At 42.3% G+C, this 21852-nt stretch overlaps 1 protein-coding gene across 1 annotated transcript in view; it reads left to right on the forward strand.

Moving 5' to 3' along the window:
* The window catches only part of LOC141014410 (protein disulfide-isomerase TMX3-like), a 33075-nt gene extending 11870 nt beyond the window's left edge, over positions 1 to 21205 (forward strand). Inside the window, exons 10-16 of the mRNA XM_073488177.1 lie at positions 2218 to 2316; positions 5173 to 5230; positions 5430 to 5483; positions 9002 to 9058; positions 12916 to 13045; positions 14531 to 14599; positions 19638 to 21205. Of these exons, the coding sequence (XP_073344278.1) occupies positions 2218 to 2316; positions 5173 to 5230; positions 5430 to 5483; positions 9002 to 9058; positions 12916 to 13045; positions 14531 to 14599; positions 19638 to 19904 (734 nt within the window). The 3' untranslated portion in view covers positions 19905 to 21205. The remainder of the gene's footprint in view (positions 1 to 2217; positions 2317 to 5172; positions 5231 to 5429; positions 5484 to 9001; positions 9059 to 12915; positions 13046 to 14530; positions 14600 to 19637) is intronic.
* Positions 21206 to 21852: the final 647 nt, after the last annotated feature.

A 21852-nucleotide genomic window follows, 5' to 3' on the forward strand; every position in this document is an offset into this window, starting at 1 on the left:
TCATGTAAACAGTTGACCTGAAATCTTCAATTGGAGTGAAGAGTATTGTCCATGTAATCATAGCTATTGTTATTTTTTAAGCATGCTGATGATGGCATTTAGCTCAAGGCACCACTGTGTTCAAGTACAGCCTCAAAGAGCCGCTAGAAAGCCTGAAACCAAAATGTTTGATTAATTGAAATGTTGACCCTATGAGGACACTAGAGGAAAAGACAGGGGCTCACCAGCATTATTACAAATCATCTTGAGGGGAAGAAGCTGAGAAATGAACCCAAAATGCCCTCATAGCTCCTAGTGCTTTTAATTAGTGTTGTTTAAATCTAACAGAGATCTTCAGCACATTGTCAAAAAATCATCCTCAGGGGAACATGAATGTGTGTCCCATGTGTGTCCCACCCTATAGTTGATGAAACATTTCACTTAAAACCCCTTTCTTTTTTCAGTGTAGCAAGAAAGTGAGTTGTGCTTTCAATTTCTTTCACCATATGCTTTTCATCCTCCGCTAACATCTGTGTCTCACCCTGTTTTGAATTATCTTTGATGATGTTACCTACCTCCTCGCCCTCTCTTCTTTGTTCCCCTCTCTGCTTTTGTTTCTGCGCCATTTGCATCGTCTTGGAGGTCTTCTGTACCATTAACCTTCATCCTTGAGATGTGTCAGAGCTGCCTCCTCCCTCCGCTCACAACTCTGACACTGGATCATCCTCGCTCCACCCACTGTCTGTTTCTATTCCCCCTCCTGCCCCTCATCTTTTCTCTCTTGTCTCCCGCTGCGTGAACTCTGGGGCTGACAGGCTCCTGTAGGGCAGTATGGAGATAGCGAGCTCGGCGCCCAGGAAGAGAGAGCAGCTCTAATTTGTTTCAAGGTGAAGCGGGTTCATTCGGTGTAGAGGTTCATCAGGCTTTATGATCCCAGTATGGGGCCTTCAGCTCTCTCTCTTCTGGGAGAAGAGAGTCGGGCAGCTGCGTGCTGTCTATAAAGCCAAAACATCTGTGGAAGGAAGTCTCTGGAAGCTCTACCAGATTGACTGAGTCAGCAGCCCTAACAACAATGCCGCCGCCGTGCCTTTGCACAGTGGCGGCACTGACAAATGTAGTGCGCTGCCTTAAGGTCGTTTTGATTCTAATACTAGTATAAGTTACGACCTTGGGGCTTAAAAAGCGTGTTCAGGTTTTCGGTTGTCATGTTCGGTGTTCCACTCCCAGCTCCTTTGGGGCCCTGCAGCTTAAGAACCATGTAAAAGTCATCAGTGTTCGTGTAATTACTGTAATAGCAGCAGAAAGGTCATGATAACTTATTAACATGTCATAATGAGGTCCCAGCTACATTTGACATCAATTATGTGCATCCTGTAGCCTCTCTCAGCCGGAGAGAGCGGTGGTGTTTAAGCAGCTTCACGACACCCTGTTCATACTCTGTAGGGACAGGCACGTTGCCTCCAGATGTTAGGGTAGCAACAACATGTGGTTCACATTCAGGAAGCAATCCTTTATTTTGCTCCAGCGAAGTTATTTATTTATTTGTCGCACTTTATCTTTTTTGTTTTTTGCTTAATGCATCTGTTGAATTATGCATTGGCTCCAAATGTGTAAAAACCTGCCAAAACTGTGTCCTGAAAATGAATGTACGTATGTGTGGAGAATAATTTACAAACCAAATGAAAGGCATAATAGTTATGAAAATGAGGTCAGGTGAGCCAGCATCCCAGATAAAAAAACAGCATCTATTGTGAATGAAAAATTACAGCTTTTTATTATTCCTGACAAGCGGCTACTTGATGAGTAGCGTATTAATCTTTTGCAACGTGCTTAATGTGGACGATCCAGACCGAACAAAGTGTTCTTTCATTTGTGTCTTGACAACCACACTGATACCATTGATTGTTTACTTCTGGATTGATTTCCAATCTGCTCTGTGAGTCACAATCCGTCGTGCTGTTTCACACCCAAAATAGCCTCTCGGGCTACTTAACCCTCTGTCACAACCATTTCTGATCATTGCTTAACAGACCTCTGTCCATGGATGCGCAGCTTGTGTCCCGATCTTTGTTCCCCAGAGAGTGCACAGGTGGTAAACACTGTGATCTTCTTACCATCCAGGCATCAATACGCTGCTCCCCTTTGCTTTTAATATAGACAGGCTGTGTGCTGAATGTCAATGGCCTTTTTCTTTTTTGTGCTTCTGCCTCTGAAGATTTCTGTCTCTCTGTGTTGCAGAGTATGAAGACGCTAGTTTGTCATCATGGGTGAATAAGGAGCGCTTCCAAGGATACCTCCAGATTGATGGCTTTACATTATATGAGCTCGGAGAAACAGGTGGCGTATGCATAACTTCTGTCGTCCAGAATGTGTTCTTTACTTGCAGATTGCATTTTACTTTTATTTTATTTTTGGGGCTGTTTTTCCAGGTTTTATGTGTATTTCTCTCCAAAATGTGTTTAATCATGACTTGTTCCAAATAACTATGAATAATTTAATTTAATTTAATAATAAAGTAAATATAGTTTAATTTTAAGGCTGCAACAAAATATTATTGTCGTTATCAGTTTTCCAAGGTCCAAGGCTACATCTTCATAGGGCTCTGACAGACCAGGCTGACGGTCGGCTGTCATGATATCAGATTTTCACTACACGATTATTGATATTATAATATAATAATATTAATGCGATATCTATAGAAATTTGAAAAAAACATGCTAACAATCAAATCTATCTTTAACTTTGTTTACTGTGCGTTTTTTGTTTCTTTTTTGGAAAATAAATTACCCTCAAAATACGAGTCTATAACCATAACTGTAAAAAATAGTGTACAAGAACAATTACCATCAACCACTCAATTACTAGTGAAGAGGAAACCAGATGAAATCAAAAGATGCACAAGGCCAAACATCTTCGTTGGATTTTCATGTGTATTATTAACACAATATCAAGATTTCATTTTTTAATATCACAGTATCATGGTGAATATTGCAATATTGCGACACCCTGAGGTGCATCCCACACTAGATGACCCATCTGTGAGAGAAGTCACTGATTGGCTGTTCAGAATAGTGAATCAGTTCACGAGAAGAGCAACACAACTGGAAAGGGAAAGCCCCTCGAGTCTGCCACTGTAGCATCCATGATTTTTACCCATTTAGTGCGGTTTCTCTTCATCTTTCGCCTCGGGCTCTGTGCAGATACCATTTCCAACTTTCTATCAGACATGTTCTCGACAGAAGTGGCTATATTAGCGATATAACAACCACCACCTGGTAGGATTGAGTTATTTCCTCTCACGCAGGCGCAGAAAGCACAAGCTAGTTAGCCGTCGGCTGTAGTCTGTGCGTTGTAGAACCCAAAATATATTAGTTTATTATCACATAAGACAAAGGAATGTAGCTGATCTTCTCTTTTGAGAGGCTGGAACATTTTTAGGTCAAAAATAACTTAAACATTTATCCTAATAGCAGCCTATTAACAAATACACTTGAAATATTTATGATTCATAAATGAGCATCATCTGTTCTCTCCTATGTACTTTTAATGATTATGGAACCAAACTTAAACTAGCTAAGTACCAGCATATGTAATGTGAAGTGCATCAGCGCCGTGCACACAGCTTTGCTCAGCCTGCCCCCTTAATTCCATGTCACACTAAAATCCCTAATATTTAGCTTCCCACCGCCAAATATCCAATCTACCACAGATTGACTTTGGGATTAAAAATCAGTCATTTCACAGCAGCTCCTGTCAACAGTTCCTTGTAAGAACATCACGTGTTAATTGACAGAAGGATTTAGACCGTACTTTATTTACATACACTTTCTCTCCCCAGGAAAGGGAGTAAGTGAAGCGCACAGTGTCTGCTAAAGGCAGTAAATAGATGCTGCTGTGTGCAGAGAAAGCTGTGCTCTCTAACATTAGACACAGTATTTTACCTCTTTATGTGCAGTTTACTGAGAGCCGGTGATGCCCAACGGTTGGATTTCGCTTACATTTGTCGCTGCTTACAGTCAGTTTTTGACCCATTTACAGCACATTTGCTGCTTAGTGTTGCTAGTTCTGAACACAAAAGAGTCTGTAAAGCATCTTAATTGGATAAACCCTGTGTGACTGATTAAAGAGGACAGAGTCTGAGGATTCAGTCTGGTACAATAACTTAGCAGAGTTCAGTTTGAAGTGAATTTGCGAAAAAAAAAAAAAAACGGTATAAACGGCCTCGTCTCTGAAGTCTTTCTAGTTAAGTATCAGTTTTCATGGACTTGGGCTCATTGTGTGGCGGTGGAGTGATGTTTTAAAGGAGACCTATTATTTTTTTCTGTCCTTTCAGTGTTTTATATAGGTTCCTGTGCATGTAAAAGATCTTGAAAGTTCAAAAAGTCTGCACCAACAGAAGCTCCTCTCTCCCACAGAAAACACTGCCCCTGAAAGGCCTTGTCAGTAGTCCCGCCTTTTAATTCCGTTACTTTGTGACATCACACTATGTCACCATGTCACACATTTGCATCATTTATTACCAACTAACAGTTATATTATATTCTGTGGTGTAACTGAACATTTGGAGGCTTTCCTCGAGAGGCAGATGGGGGATAATATGTCTGAAAACCACAGTACAAAACAACCCCTTTAAAAGAAAATCACCGCACTGCGTACTTTTGTGCAAATGCTCAGTGAAAGAACATTACAATCACACCAAAAAAATTGAATTTCTCTCTCTCCATGATGCCAGAACGTCAGCTGTCTTTACATAACCTCAACCTTGCCACATCACCACCATCAAGTGGCCACCAGGGGGCAGGCTGGCACTCTCATCCAAACAACGAGGGGTTTTAAACCTCCAAACCATAAAAAGTCTGAATAACAGACCTTTTTTTTTAGTTGTGTAACAGTTTTTTCAAGTAGCCCTTTTTGTCATGTAGTGGGTTCGGGATTTGAATGGCACCAAAATAGCTCCTCTACCAGAAAGTGACCACTTGTTTCCTGTTAAACCAACTAGAAAAGCCTAAGCTAGTAGCTCAGTGTTTTTGAGTGATGAATGAATAAAGGGCTCCCGGTGACTCTCTCTTTCGCTTTCCCCCTGTTGAGGGGTGATTTGTCTCCGGAGCCTCTTATCTGCCCGACCATTGTCTTCACACCCTCTCTTTGTGTGCGTGTGATTGTGATTTGTAATCCCTGTCCTGCCACCTCCAGGCAAATTGGTGGCGATTGCAGTCATCGACGAGAAGGACCCCACAGAGGAGAGTGGCAGGTACAAAGAACGCTGGAATTAAAAAGCATGGCTCTATATAAATTACACCCACAGTTACCACAAGAGTTGAGCCTAAGTGCACAGCTCTCAAATACAGATAAGACTGTTATTGTTTGAATGTTCCCACAAATTGCAGGCAGCAGCTTTGAAAAAAGGTTTGACTTATGTGGTATTTCACTCTCTTCTCATTTGCTTTTAGATTAAAGACCTTGATTCAGAGGGTGGCGAAGGAATACAGAGAACTTTTTAACAGGTAAGGCACGGATACGCGACGAGGTGAACGATGAACATCCAATTTAAACATTTATTCTGGGATGGCGCTTTCACTGGGGAGCGCCGCCTGTCTATTCGCGAGCAAGTGTATGCCTTTGTCAGGGCACGTCTGTTTTCGTCGAGGTTCAGTAGAAAGGTAATTATGCAAAATGTCAGCTTCCAAATATAGGTGTTCTTTTCAGCTGTCAGTCAAAAACTCAGCTCGGTTCGTATTAATGCATAATGTTCTGTTTTCTCCGACAACAACCGGCGGAGATGGGATGTTTATGTTGCGTACCGCCTTGCTCGACCTGCTCCGTCACTGGAGAGGAACCAATTAAACAAGGACGCTGAATACAAAAAGGAAATGCACTCACAGTCTATAAGTGTTCATTGTTATTTTTTGCTGTTACCGCACAGTAAAGGGGTTGGTGGAGGAAAACAGAGATGATGCAAGAACACGAGACACCCAACAAACCCACTGATGTGAAGCTGCAAACATGCGCTCAGCTGAAGTGGCTTGAATTCAAATCAGCCATAAGGTCACTTGTTCTGTAGCCGACCCTCATCTCTGATAACTCCCAGCAGGGCGGCGGGGCGACGAGAGGATTTCCTCAAAAGGATTAACCAGAAAAGAAAAATCATTACGTTGTGCTTAAGTTGCTCACTCTCCCTCATCATTGACAACTTTGCTTCATCACATAGATTTCTGCTTTTGAAAGAAGAGGTGTATCTCAAACCGCCGTGATCAAAGTGTTTCCCGCTCACCACGCGTTCCCATTAGGGCTGATTGAATTACACAGATCCCTATCATCAATTAGACTGCGATCCGCCGCAGTACCCACTGCTGCGTTCTCTCTGAAGACATTTGAGTTCGAGATCCCCACTGTGATCAGAGCCGCCTGCAGCGCTCTGACACACCTAAACGGCGCTTGTAATTACAAGTCGAGGGCTTGACTATCGCCCCCGGTGGTGGGCGGAGGCAGCGCACGGAGTCAGTGGGACCATAGGTGACGAGTGACGTTTGAATGAGCCGATTGACGGAGTAATAAATGTCGTGGTATTCAGCTCGCCCACCGTTTGTAGCTTTTTGACAGAACAATGGATGTAAATCTCACATCTTTAGAGAGAGCGAGTCTGTGTGCGTGTGTGGGATAAAAGGCACATACCTACATGTGCGCAAATTGCACTTGTGGGAAAGTCAGATTTTGTCAGTTAGAGGGTGTGTATTGGGTTGAAATTCTGCACCAGTCATTATTGTCTCGGCTTTTATGTGCCAGCTGTGGCACAGAAGGCTGCTGCAACAAGACTATACAAGCAGCCTTGTCACACAGAGTTTCTGCACAAACTGAAACCTTTGACTCATTACTTTCTGTCCGTAGATGGTCCCCAGGTTTCAGATGGTACTTGCCTTATGAAACATTTCTTTCTTCTCTGAGAACACTTTTAGAACACGTCAGGGCTGCACTGATGAATATCTTTATTTACAAACGAGAGAGACCAGCGAACTCAGTCCCTGATTGTAGTCCCCGCTGCTACTGACGTGCTTACTGACCCCTGACCCTGCCACAATCCCCATACTGGCCCTACACTACCCCTATTGTTCATGCGCATAGTCAATCTTGCAGACGCTGAGAGTTAATTTCTGAGTACGTGCACCAACGACACTCCAAACAGGCTCCAAACACACTTTAAAAATGGCTGTCATAATCGTTTTTAGTCGGACCTAGGTCACGATAAACCCGCCCCCAGCCCATGATGTAAGCCGCCGCTTGTTCTTGGCCAGAAAGGCCAGTTTTCATGGCCAAGAACCGGTTCTTTGGCGGCCGAAATGCAAAGAACTGGTCCCAGAGTAGGCACTGTATCTGACCACGACATTTATTGCTCCATCAAATGGCATTTAGCAGCTAAAGAGCCAGCTATCAAACAGAGCTAAATCAATGCTAATGTGTTTGCCATATAAACTTTGTAAGGTCTGCACCAAGTAGCCAGAATAAATCGACTCATATAAATAAAAGAAAATCTTAAAGTTGCTATCAATTTGAAAATTTCCAGCTACCCCTCAGTGGTATCATCAAAAAAGACAACAATAATTTGAAAGATGCATAAATCACATGATATATTACAGATAGTAGCTTTAAGTTTGGTGTTTATTAATATTGCATGTGTGATTTAAATCCTGTCCAGAGTTAACGTGTGGGTGATTTTTCTCCCCATAGCCTCGTATTTATCATAGCTCCACAAACACGCAGTTTATTACATGATCAATGGTTGTTCAATAATTAATTCCTTTCCGTTAAGCCACCTTGTATTTTAAAGTTCATCTTTGAGAGCTTAAAGCCTGCTGGTGAAGGCAGTATCATGAATATTCTTATGAACCATCTTCTGTGATTTAGCTGTAGCTCTGTTGCCTTTCACCTCCGCCCCCACTGTCCCTGGAATATACTGTACTTTCTTTGGAAATCTGGCTTCAGAAAACACTCCTGTCTTGACACGACCGATAACATCAACTAAATTTCTTCTTTTCGGTTTGGTTGAATAAACAACTTAGGCGAAATTCCCCAGAGAACGTTTAATTAATCATCCAAAACTCTCCAACTCTGATAGTATTTACAGGAAAAGTGTGTTGCTCAAGTTTCTCAGTTGGTTGCTCACCCTATCTTGGCCGGTCTGCTCAGCCGGCTGGCCAAGAAGTGTCAGTGTGAGCAGGAGGATGGACGTAGACGAGAAGCGGGCCTGTAAATATTTAAGTTATCGAGTAGGCAAAGAATTAGTCGCAGAGTATATTTAGTTTCCACATCACATTCTGTGTCCCCAACAGTCTTGGACTGTGTCTGAACCATAACTCGGACTCAGCCGGCGCTGCAGCTTTCGGCGCAAAAGTCACGCACTGACTTTTTGATGAGCTGTATTCCCAGTCTGGCCCGCTATTGTCGGCGAGATTATCAGTAACACCGGCTGATTTTATATTGCATCCACTAGATTTATTATACAGTTCAGTCTCTTCATAATCATGTCATTGATATAAGCGCAGGAAGTATTGTGCAGCACCCACGGGACAAACGTGCCAGATGTAGCTATGATTCAGTATGAATATAATATATATGTAGAGGCCCCTATAATCAGTCATTCAGCGGGAGTCACTGGCTTCCCTGGACTTCCTTCCCCCCATTCCTCCCTGCGTCTACCCACAATACACTTTGCTCAGACATAGTGCAGCACAATGAGATACAAATTGAATTCTTCCTCCTGCCTTATCATTTTAGATAAATCACCTGAGTCTTTTTCTGTGGCAGGGAAAGATGAGAAGAAACATGAGACTCCATAGGAAGGGGGCTTTTGGGATGTTTTATTTTCCCTCCAGCGGGCGAGAACATGCGATTTTTTGATTCAACTGGGTTTCGGGAAAAGTTGGCGTCCCAGTTTGTTTGAGTCTACTGAGACATGAAAGAAAAAAAATCTTGTTTTTATTCTACTGTATGCTGTTTCTCATGCCACTGATTTGTCTTTCCTCCCCAGAGACTTCCAGTTCGGCCACATGGATGGGAACGACTACATTAACAGCCTCATTATGGGGTGAGTGTCTCGCACCGCAGCTTACCTCTCTCTTCTCATATCATCCTCCTCTTTCTCCACCTCATATTACCTGCTGTCAGCTACTTAACCAGGTCTGAACTGGCTTGTAATGCCAGCCTCTGCCATTAAAGATGCTCTCGTGTGGAGAAGTCAATTACACAGACGGACTGCCATCTCCTCTCTTTTTTAGCGCTCTTGGCAATTTTAACCCCCCTCGCCGTCACGAAAAAGAACCACACGAGCTCCCACAAATCTTCTTGTTAGAAAGCATATACGAGGAGTGTACGGATGAGGCCATGCATGGATTATATCCATCGCCGTCATGTGTTTTAATAGCGTGTCAGAGAGCAGCGCTAATGATGCAGAGAGCCCTGCTGCAGTCGCCGAGGCCCCTGCAACTGACATCCCTTACTTTTAATTAGGCAGAGCCCCACCAGTGTTACAGGCCAGCATGGCTGTAGCAGTCGGCTTGTGTGTTTTGTGTCTACGATCACACAGTATCTAATTATGTGTCTTTTGTTTAATGTTTGTGTGAGAATCTGCAAGCGTAACAGACCGCTACAGGATGTTATTTTAATTTGAGCACGCTATTGTTTGTATGAGGAGATTATAGCAGACATGGTCTCCTAAGTCGTGTGTAATTAAAAGTGTTTCAGTGAGTACAGTAGACGTTTTGGAAATGACTATGTTCAAACCGTCAGATACCCGGCGCACGGCTGAAATTAGACAGGCGGTGTTTATATTTAAGGATAAAAGAGGTGATTAGCCTTCCCTAATTTTGTATGAGTACATACAATATGTATTTCTCTGGGTTTAACAGGAGTGAATTTGGCCGCTGTAGCACAGGATTAATTGCCCTCCTTTGAGGAATGAAATCCTGGCCTGTCAATGTCCACTAATTCTCTCCCTTAGGAGAGCCATGGAAATAAATCTGATGGCTTTTTATCCCTCTTTCTGTCATCACAGCGATTACTGTGTTCTGGCAGCAGTCTGTCTGGCGTAAGGCCGCCCCTGCTCTCACCAGCGGCGCATAGACGCACACACACACACATACAACATGAGCCACTACTCTATGCCCGAGGCTGTCTCTGCCTCTGTTTAAATGTAGGATTAACGCTAACCCCTTATATGGAATGCATTGTGGGCTGCGGAGAAACTTAAAAGGGATGTGAGGTGACTGAAAAATCTGTGTGATTGTAGAAGGTGAACGACTAGAAACATTATTGGTTTTTAATTATACGTAGACTAGAGATTGTGTTGTAGAGCCTCATAAATGTCTCGGCTCGCGCACCAAGAAGTTGATTTCCGTGACTCTTTTGTTTGAATGTTTTTTAATTGGAAAATTCCAGGATACTTTTCTAAAGGGGCAGATTGGTTTAAACCTTCAGGTTTTTATGTCCACGTGAATGTAACATGTTTTTCTGGACACACTGTGATAGTCATTATCACAGCTTACAGTTCAGTTTTTTAATTAAGTGCTCTTGCGATAATTAAAGCTCAGAAAATGCCTCTGGTAACAGAAAAGTGAAACGAAAACTTAGGGAAAAAGGACTGAAGAAAGAAATGCTGCTAATGAGACAAGAGTCCCATTTAGTAAGATAAAAACAACAACAACAACAAAACGAATGAGTAAACTTCAGAATGTTTGCAATGAGTGTTCTTCATGTTCAATTCGGTTTTCACCTGGATTTGACTTGTTTATTAATTAAGTTTAACATTTTGGGTTAGATGAGAAGAACGATGCCACTCACGTGTCTCTTCGTCATGTATGGAGCTAAAGCCACGCTCACAGCAGTTTAGCATAGCACGTTAACCAAGTTATTGTTTCACCGCAGCTTCCCCTAAAACCACAAATTTTACATTTTTATGTCTGTTTGTGTTAAGAAAGGAGAGCGAAGCTAGTCAGCTAGGTAGCTTCCCCCTACTTCCAGTCTCCATGCTAATGTAGGCTAACGGACTAGCTCTAAAGCCAACGCACAGACGTGAGAGTTATATAAATCTTCTCATCTAACTCTTGACAAGAGGACAAACACGTTTATTTCCCAAAATGTTGAACTATTGCCTAAAAAAAACTAAGAACTAAGAAAAATAAATATTAAAAAATACAATTTTATGCTTATGCTAATTCAGGCTAACAGCCCACTAGTTTAAGCTCCATACTTAAAGCAAAGACATGAGAGAGGTGTCAATCTTATTCAACTTATTCAACTATTCTTTAAAAAAACATGAAATCGATGTAAAAAAATGTTTTTTTATGCTGATGTAGACTACCAGCCTGCTGGTTTAAGCTCCATACTTGGCTAAAGCACAGACATGAGAGTAGTATCAATCTTCTCATCTAACTCTTGACATGAAGGCTAAGAAATGTATTTGCCAAAATATTCCCAACTATTTCTTAACAAACATTACATCCATATGAAAATTACATTTTCTCAAAGCACAGATATGAGAGCAGTGTCAATCTCCTTATCTAATTTTTTACAATAAGGCAAATAAGTTCATTTCCCAAAATGCTGAACTAGTCTATTCCATGAAAAAATATTAAATCCACATGAAAACAAAATTTAATGCTAACGCAGGCTAACAGCCCTTTGGTTTTAGCTCCTTATATGTGGCACAGATATGAGTGCTGTTGATATTCTCACTGATTTTTCCCAATGTCAGTCTGTTCTTTCCATAATAAAAAGTAAACATGGCTAAATTTCTGTGTTTTTGAATAAAAAATGTAAGTAATTAGCTGGAATAATATGGCAGCTGTTTTTGCTAGCAGACAGGAAATGACTTAAATGTGTATTTTCTGCCAGCTCTAATTCTATGGAGTACAGTATATGACCCTTCATTATGGGCATCAAACCCCCAGGAGTCCCCACTCGCAGAGGTGAATAGGCTAATCCATATTTATTTTAAATGGGTGCCATCTGTTGGAGTAGGCTGGATGTCAGCTGGAATGCACAGTCAGAGTGTGTGTGTGTGTGTGTGTGTGTGTGTGTGTGTGTGTGTGCGCGCGCGCGTGTGTGCACATGTGATTGCAGCTCAGCTGGACAGAGTAGCGAGGCACTGATGACTCTACTGCGCGGCCGTGTGTGTTTGCACTCCGGCTCTCAGCTGGGTGGTGCACTGGGACAGTGATGGATACGTGTGCTTGTGTGTGAAATTTGTTGCCAGGTTGAGTAACACGGCGGGGATGTGAGGCGGCACCGCTGTGATGGAGTGTGTGTGCGTGCGTGCGCGTGTGTGTGCATCTAAGTGCTAGGATACCTTATCTAAGTCAGGGTTTGGTGTTGTGCAAGAGGTGTGAAAGAGGGATTGCTTGTTTATATGACCTTGTTCGTTATCTCACTGTGCTGTGTAATTCCTCCACTGATTTCTGGAAATAAGTCAGCTCTATAGTGTGCAGTCTGTTTCTGTGTTTTCTGCAAGATCACTGGACTACCAAGCTTCACTGTGTATGTTTTTTTATAAGTCTCAGCATGTATGCAGAGTTTCTTTCTTCTGGACTCCCTGCGATTCACTTGTCAGCTGTAATTTGTAAAGGTCTCTTTAACTGTGACCGGCACAGACCCATAAAGCCCCTGAGTTGCACAGTGTTTGCATAAAAGATGGAAGAAATGCCAGTCTGAGGAAAAAGGCGATGCAGTCTGGCCTATTTCAGACGGAAAAATCCTCTCTTTGAAACGGGGCCCATGGGAAAAGTTAGGTTGCTCTGAGTACAAAGGGGTTTGTTTATCTCCGTATTGCATTACAATTTGTTCTTTACCAAATCACAATTTGTTCCCATCTAATGATGCACTTTGATAATGGCAGCCCAAGGTGCCGAGGTTAAGACGATTAAACGCTGCGCTTCTTGTTTTTCTCAGCGAGGTGACGGTGCCCTCCGTTATCATCCTCAACACATCCAACGAGCAGTACTTCCTGCCCAGTGAGCCGATTGAGACCATGGAGCAGCTGGTCCAATTCATCAACGGCGTTCTGAACGGTTCTGCACAGGTCCAAATCTTCTCCTCCTCCTCCCTCTCCTGCTTTCTGTTTATGCATTCAGCTCAGTGTAGCCCTTTCCCCCCTCCTTCCCCTTGTGTTGTACCATTGTAATCACACCAGTAGTCTTCATTAATCAAGCATGTTGCCTCGCATTTTAAGTCCCCCCTGGAAAATATTTTCACCAGATGAGGTATTTTTGCAATCTCCGCTTGCATGTTTAGATTTCATATTGCTGTCCTTTCTGAATAGATTATCTCCAATAATTCTGTCCCTGAGTCAAACACTGAAATTACTACAAGACTCTGTATTGTAGTCTAATCTGGAAAAGAAATGTCATTGCCCGCCTGGTACAACACTAGAACAGCATAAAGTCACCAGATGTATGAAACCATAAGCCAAACAGCCAGAGGTCCTGTCCTTTTTTTTTTTTTTTTTTTTCCAAGAAAGGTCCGAGCTATTTTTTGCTTGTCATAACAAACCACCTCCCACCGAATAAACAGCAACAGAAACCTCCATGTTTCTGCAGTCCGGTTCCTGCCAAGGCCTCGTTTCAACCTTTTCAAGTCATGTTGGAAAAGTCTGACACGAGGAGACTCGAGGCTTCATATAGAGATGCACAGAAAACACGTTAAAATTTAAGACCATGCATACATTTAAAAAAAAAAAATAATAGCAAAAGTTACTATGAGATTTCAGGGGTGTTCTTTTTTTCTTCATTTTTGGAAATATAATATATTTTGGGAGCTGAATTTTTACTCTGGCATGACCAAAATTCTTGAATTTTTTTTTCATGAACATGAAGCATGAGCCAGCCAGAGGAAGACACAATTGACAGGCTGTGGCATCTCTCCAGCAGGTTTTTGGGGAATTGCTAGAAAGTGTATCCCCACTGATTGCTCTCGCTGGCTTCAGTTTCCTCCATCCTTTACTCCTTTGCAATTAAGAAAGAGCCACTCCAACACCGTGCATAAAAACTTCTCAAACTACTCACACAGCACAAGCATCTGTGCAACATCTGCTTCCCCCCAAATCATGTCATGCCCACCTTCAGCTCGTTCACAGAAGTCCTGCTTAGTCACAGCTCACTAATTGGCCATCCTGATGAATTAGTGTCGGGGCAGATCACTCAATGGCTGCCCAGGTGCTGTTGCCAATAAATGAGCTCTCTGGCAGAGTAGAACCGCCGGACGGTGAACAGAGAGAGTCGGACACATCAGATAGTTTTGTGCAGGGAAGCGGTTAATTAAACAATATTTTAAATGTGTAGGATGTACCAACTGGATACCCGAGGCTTCGATCATTCTGTGTGCGTATTGCGAGAGTAGTTTTTATTGATATGTAGATAATTGTTTTGTTATTTAGGGATTGTCCTCGATAATTGCATCAAATTGTACAAACGGGAGAATGGATTGAACCTGGCAAATGTACAACATAAGTGCTGGATACAAAAATTGGGATAGACTCGACGCAGTAACTCTTCTGTCTCCCCTGCAGGCGTACGGAGGTGATGGCTTCATTCAGAGGATCAAACGCGTGGCCTTTGATGCCAGATCCACCATTATGGTAAGTTGGTGAGAGTTCATACTAGGATGATATCAAGAGTTTTAACATAGAAACACAATGTTGTTGATGAAATGCAAAATGCTCAATAAGTAGCGTGTCATATTAACATCAATATATTTAATTTCAGTTTGCTAAAAACAAGCCAGGCTACTTTATATTGTTATAATAATCATTCCTGCGATATTATTAGTTTCAGTTTGAGGTTATTACAAGTAGGTAATTCAGTTAAAGCTGGAACAAGCTGTAGACACAGAACTGACTAATACATTTTATACAGCAAACTTGTTAGCATATAGTTATTTATCATTTATACATCTGGCAGACACATAACAACATTAGCATTAATATGTAGTTTCTGTCCAGCTGACGAAGTTCAATATTCACACTTATTTTAGCTCAATTTTTGGTCTCCACCATCTCCTAAGACGAATGTCTAGCTTTTAAGCAGCTTTGTGTTTACAAGCTAGTTGTTAACTTTGTCCGTCTGCCACTTGGTGCTGTAGAAGTAGCTCACAGTGGGTCAATATTAATGAGAATGGTGAGAGTGAAACAAAATGGTAAAAGTGCAACCCGTAAACCAAAACAATGAGCTGAAAGATGCCAAAACACTACGTAAAATTAAGGGGATCTGCCTACTTGCTTGATAATTCCCTGTAGGTTCGTCTGTATGACCGACCCCGTTACTGCAGCTTTAAGGTCTATTTTACATAAGCTAATTGTCCAATAATAATATTTTTATTTACTATAGTGATGGGCTACACAACAGATATACATCTGTTCTTGCCTGGCTGTTCTTTACCTTTACAGTTAAACCCATTAACCTTAGCACCTTGTGCTTGTTGATATGCGTCACACCGTGCCTCTTCTTGACTGTATTTGCCAATTTATGGTAAATCCTGTATACATGCGCGCCGCACCGAGTTCAGTAACACTGTACAACAAATGCCCGAGTGCCCTGCTCTTTCCCTCTGGGAGAAAAACAACATTCAGAGGACAACGCTGCGAGTACAACTGAGAATATGCAATGCAGGCTGTAAACACAGTATGGGGAAAGAGAAACAGGCAACGGAGCGGGAGGAGGTGGAGTGATTAGGAAAGAGTGGAGGTCAGGAGGCTGAACTTGCTTCTCCTCCCACTTTTACTCTAAGCAGTTGGTTCTTTTGGGAGAGCTGGTGTTTATTTTACCAAGGGTGTGATAGGAATGTAAATACAGCTGTGTTGAAATGCTCCTCAGCTGGCACAGTTGTCCTTAACAACATCCTTAAAGGGATGTAGAGAACTCCTAAAGGAAAATTACAGGTTTTATTCCTGAAAATGTTTATATAGAAGGTATAGTGACTTGTGAACTTAACCTTGACGAGGATAAAGGGCTTGTAGAACATTTTCATTGAAGGTTTTTACAGCTTTCAGTCCAGGTTTTTAAACAGAAGAATAAAAATCTGTCAGAAATAAGCTAAGCTTTTAATACAATATTACATTTCTTTTGGCTGTGTAAGAGCATAACGTGCAGGATTTTATCTGTTCTCATTAGCAACAAATAGTAAGCACAAAAGTAAGCCTCCATGTTTGAAGGGCTTGTCTCACACCTGTACGAGAGAGGACATGGTGTTTCTCCTCTTGCTTTCCCTGGATTTGGCGAGCTGCAAGCATCGCCACGGCTTGTCTTGCTCACAGTGACATGAAATGATACAAAGCATATAGGCAGCAGCCATCACCTTGCCCCCCCCGAAGAGCCCATCTAAATGCATGTCTGACAGGAGCATGAGGAAGCAGCCACATTAGGCTCAATGACTCATAGCCAGCTGTGTTAGCATAGCATACGCCATCTCTACCTCGTCTAGCATCACACAGCACCGGCAATTACCATCCTTCTTGCGGTGGCAATGACTGGAGGGAATGTGAATATTTCTCTTCTCCTCAGCTCAGTGGCTGACAGAAGCTGTGACAGAATACTCCCTCCTAGGTACATTGTCTCTGATGTATCCTGCTATATTAGGGCCAAATGACTCATTTGTCAGCGAGAACATTTAAAGAAGAAATTGAAAATTTGCCCCTTACTGACTCGGCCATTGTTGTGCCCGCAGGAGGTGATGGGTCGTGTTTTTGCAGGAGAGGAGTAATACACGTTTAATTTTGTATGCAGTTATGTCAGGACATGGACGTGAAAGAAAAGTCATGACCAGTGTGCAGATCAATTCCTGAACAAACTGTTGGCATTGTGCATTTAGTGTATTTTCATCTAACTGTTGACTCTTTGGGCCTCTAATGCCGAGTTCACTCTGCAGTATTGTAGCCCTGACTTTGCTCTTAGCATCAGTTTTTGAAGATCGCCGACAAAAGCTCCAAATCAGAGGCAAATTGGCACTCGCATTCACACGCAGCAATCGCTATTTGTGCTGTGAACTGTTAAAAGATGCAATCTGAGAGTTTGCAGATTTGTTAGAGGCAACCAAAAGATATCAAGCAGGTTAAATCTCTGGCTGTCTCTGGGCCGGGTCAGGGAGCCATGCAAAGACGACGACCCTCCGCCGTCATCTGCAGTAACAATCTGAACCCAGTCTTATCGTGCATTTACGTGTGAAGGGGGCACAATAACAAAGATTTCTGTCAAGAGTACACCGACATACACACAAGCTTTTCAGTATTTTTGAACTGTGTCGTCCTCGCTTGAACCACAATACCAGCAGGCAGCCAACTCTCTCTGCAGAACAGATGACCCCTGCTGTCCAAGTATAACAGTCCATTCTCTCACCCACATTTCTTTTCTTTTTTTTTCATTTGCTGCAAATCAGCGCAGAAACAACTTCACCTCCAGCGTGTTTTCTTAACAGTTTGGAGACCAGGCAGACTCAAACCAAAACGACACAAAAATTTCTGATTACAAGAGAGAAAGTCGTGTAGTCTAAACAGTGGAGCCATATGACGACTTTGATAGTCATGTAGTATGATTAAGGCAGATGTCACCAAAGTATGTTGAATATACGATCTACAGGTGGTAAATAAGAGAACGAAAGAAGTCTGAAAAAGTTTGAAGCTTGATTTGTGCTTCGCATTGAATTGGCATAACCTCTCCATTGATGTATACCCTACGTCGTTGCTTGACAGATAATACACGGCGTTGTGACATGTAGTTTCCCCAGTAAACACTCCAACCTCTTCGGCTGTTGAAGTGCCTCCGGACGGCTGTTGCTCTTCCTGGGTTATACTCCTTCAGAGCTTTTTGCTGCTGTAGTGTCTCTGGGCTAGAGAGAGCAGACTGGCTGGATGTCTGAAGGGTTGGCTGCCTCTCCATGAGCAGCCCGGTGGCAAACGCAGCCTTGACGAAAACCAAGAGCTACGTCCAAGCTCGGTGTGTATGGAGGGTCATCCATTTGGGCACTTGGCCTGTCCGCTCTGCCTAGCTCAGAGACAAACAGCTGTGAGCCGAAGAGGTCGCTGTGAATACTGGAGTACCGCTGTATCGCCACCACCAGTAACACAGACCCACCAGCGCACATGTATAAATGCTAACAATGGTGTCGGCCAATTACGTAGGTTATGGCGTAGGCCCTGCATAGAGTCTACGTGCAACCATAACTCCGCCTATCCTTACCGGTGCATGGTGAGAAATAATATATGGATGTAATTTACAATCAGGATATATCACAGTATGTGTGTGCATCACATGTAGTTAGGAGATTATAGGCGAAGGAGAAGAGTGTGTGTGTGTCTGTGCAGAAAATATCTTCAGACAGACTGGCGTATAAAGGTGGACCTTTGCTTGTGTTTGAAGTCTGAGATTTATTTATTTATTTCAGTTCAAACTGTACAATGTCAAAAGAACATGAGACCCAAAGGACTATAGATAAAAGGGTACAAGTCTCCAATCTGGTCATGAGTATAAAACAAAACAAAAACAAACAAGATGAGATGGAATACAAAGTATAACATAATACAGACATCCTAGAATTGCACAACTGAAATTTAATTAGTATTAAAATATTAAAGCCTGCCTGAGTTTCTGCAAATGATTTGTGACCTCCCTCTAAACACACTCGCGAAGCTTAATGGCGTAATGCAAATGAACGAATAAATGAATAAATGCCTTATTGCTGCTGAAAACATAAAAACCTGTTTGCGATTTTTCCCCCCACAAATATTGTTGGATGGGCCCTCTAAATGGGATTATGAAATTCATTCTACCTAACAGCTGGAAGGCCCTTTTAATATTGTAAACGCTGGCTGTTGAAAGAGATGTAACACTTCGAGGCTCACTCTACATCCATGGTGTAGTATACAGAAGAAGCAGTGAGAGAAATGAAAGAAAGGGATCAATTGGTGTGTTTGTTGTCTTATGTGTGAATTTAAGAAATAAGGTCAGGGCTGGATTAACCGATTTTCGGGGCCCGGGGCAATTATGAAGCTTCTGGCCCCTGTTGAACCCCAGTTCCTCCCAATTTATCAGCTGTGCTTGCATGCTTTTCACTTCATGAACATCATGTAGTGTGCACACACTAAACTACAGATGGCAACTTTTTAATATTTTGCCCAGAGTCCCAGATCAGTCCGTGTTAGCCGTTTTCTGTTCACGGGAGGGGATTGGGTCGTGCTCAGTTAATTTCTTTTCATTTACTGTATTTTGTGGCCATTTTTATAGCACTAATAATCATTAGTGCAGCTTTGTAGGCATCCCCATTCTTAGTGCCGCAACAACTGACCAATCAGGGCTTGGTAGGACTAAGGTCCAGGGTTTCTGAGTAGATGAAACCAGTATGTATATTTACATCAAGAGCATAGTAGCTTTTAAGAAAAGTAGAGCTCATGGTCTGATTGTGGTTGGAGTAAACAAGCTGGAATTTCTTCTGAGTAATACTTTTCATGTGTTGTTCTTTGCTTTGTCACTTCTTGCTGTCCTCATTTGTTCCATTATTTCTATATTTCCCTCAACCCACTCGCATCCCTTTCAAACTTTTCTTTTTTGTCTCCGTACTCTCCCTCCCTCACACTTCCTCTGTTTTGTCTCCCTTTCATCCTTTGTTGTCTCCTTTTCCTACATCAGTCAGTGTTTCGCAGCTCTCCTTTGCTGGGCTGCTTCCTGTTCGGCCTACCGCTGGGTGTAATTAGCCTGATGTGCTATGGCATCTGCACAGCTGAGTCGGATGACGGTTCGGATGACATCGATGCGCTCAAGAGGGAGGGCCTGACTGACGAGGAGGAGGAAGAGGAGGAGGAGGAGAGTCCACGCGCCGCTGAGCTGGAGGGCCCCGACGAGGACGAGGAAGACGATGCTGGAGAGAAGGATCCCGATGAGAAGAAAACCGATTAACACAGGGGCTCCCGTCGGATAGAGGATGATAGGCCTAGTCAAATGCAGTGACATGAAACTCAAAGACATATCAATGTATTACTGTTCTGCTTCTTTGTCTTTCATATCACTTCTCCACAAAGCCCCTCCAGCACAGACTGTCCTCCCATCTCCGAGTTCTGTGTGTCAGTTTGTAAGGTCAGCTGCTCAGCAAAGCCACTGAATCACGTTTAAAACTAACAGCCGTTTTAATGACGGAGTGTAAAGAAGAAAGGATGGCTGTGAACCAAACATACCACTTATTTATTACGATTCGACCAAACAGTGGTTTGATTCCCTGTGATGTGTGACCCTTTCTCTGGCATCGTTACACTGTTGTTTTGCAACTACTTAAAAGCCCTTATTATATCTTTTGTTTTCAAATCCCGATCTCCTTTTGTTTTTTATTTTTCCTGTTCATTATGATAATCCTAGACTTGTAGATACAGTAGAGAGTAGATGAATCTTGCCTTTCACCTGAATACAATATAATTACAGACATTTTTGCTCACATTTTCCCCCCCAACCCAAAGTGTAGGCTTAGTGAAGTGATTGACAAGTGTAGAAAGCAAAAGAAGTGCCCAAGAAGGAAAAATCTGCCATAAATTAATTGTTTTTTTTATCGTATGTCATTGCCTGAAAAATATTTTTCTTCCCTCTCCTCTAGGGATGAAAAGTGCCGAGCATTATGACTTATTACTCATGCCAGCCACCTGTTAGTGTCCATTTAAGCAGTGAGTTGATGAAAAAAGCTGAAATGGTAATTTCCATCAATTTGTCTGACACTGGAATAAGGCAAATGCATATTTTTTTTAACTCATTTCAACCCAACATGACCAACCAGCTATAAATTCCTAGTATAGAAGGTGTGTACCTGTACAGCAGACACCTATAACATGCATCAGTAGCTGCTGTGGCTTTTAACAACTCATATTCCTCAGATAGCCCGGCTCCGTCTGTTTCCGTATTTCAATCTGTCCTCCATCACTGGTTGCTATATTGAATTCAGTAGGTAGGTTAAAGTTTACATCCCGATGCACTGAGAAGTAACCGGAGCGTACAGAATATTAGGACCGTCTCCCTAATACTTAGTTTTATCATCTCTTCCCTTCGCCCCCGTTTTTTCCCCCCTTCTTTTTTTTTGTTCAAACCCACTGTTGTCAGTTTTCTAAAGGCACAGAAATCCATCTGTATCCTATTTTCATACCCTTGTGACTATAAAAATAAAACAGCTGAGATCAAGTTGGGGTTATGGCTCCCTCTTGGACTCAGTGGCCAGCCTATTTCATGAAAAGAGCAAGTGTTTCAAAAATCTGCTACAGCCAGTGTAATACCATTTTTATGAAAAATGCACAGTAGGGTCAGCCTTGTTGGATTTCGGGGTTGGTGTCGCCTTTGTGGCAAGGGAGCATATTAAGGGTGCAGTAAGCAATTCTGAAGAAAGAAAGCTGATTGTTTAGTCTCCTTTCCTAATCGTCAAATACAGACGCTTTGGGAATGAGACTCAACAATCAACTATGTTTAAAGGAGCAATATGTAAGAGTTTTACTTGAAAACATTAAAAATAATCGACAAAAGATCAACAAAATGTTAAAAAATTGCAACATTTTGACATCATAACATTGTGTTGTAGAGATATCTGCTAAAGGTAGCATGCTAACCAGCTAGCCCCAGTCCAAGCTCCTGTGCTAGCAGTGTAAACACCAACAGTTCCTTGCTGCAATGAGCTCCCAATCCGGACTGCTAGTTGCCCGGCTAACCAAGCAGCAATTAGCGGTTGCCCTGGTAATATGCTGCCCCCTTTTTTTCCAGAGTATGAATTAAACAGCTCGCTAATTCTTACGTATTGCACCTTTTAAAAGCACCTGAAAACGTGTTTCAGAAATGATTGAAAAATGCGTAGTTAACACTCAGAAACTCAGGGTGTAAT

This window comes from Pagrus major, chromosome 19 (assembly GCF_040436345.1).
Source record: "Pagrus major chromosome 19, Pma_NU_1.0".
Classification (NCBI taxonomy): Eukaryota; Metazoa; Chordata; class Actinopteri; order Spariformes; family Sparidae; genus Pagrus; species Pagrus major.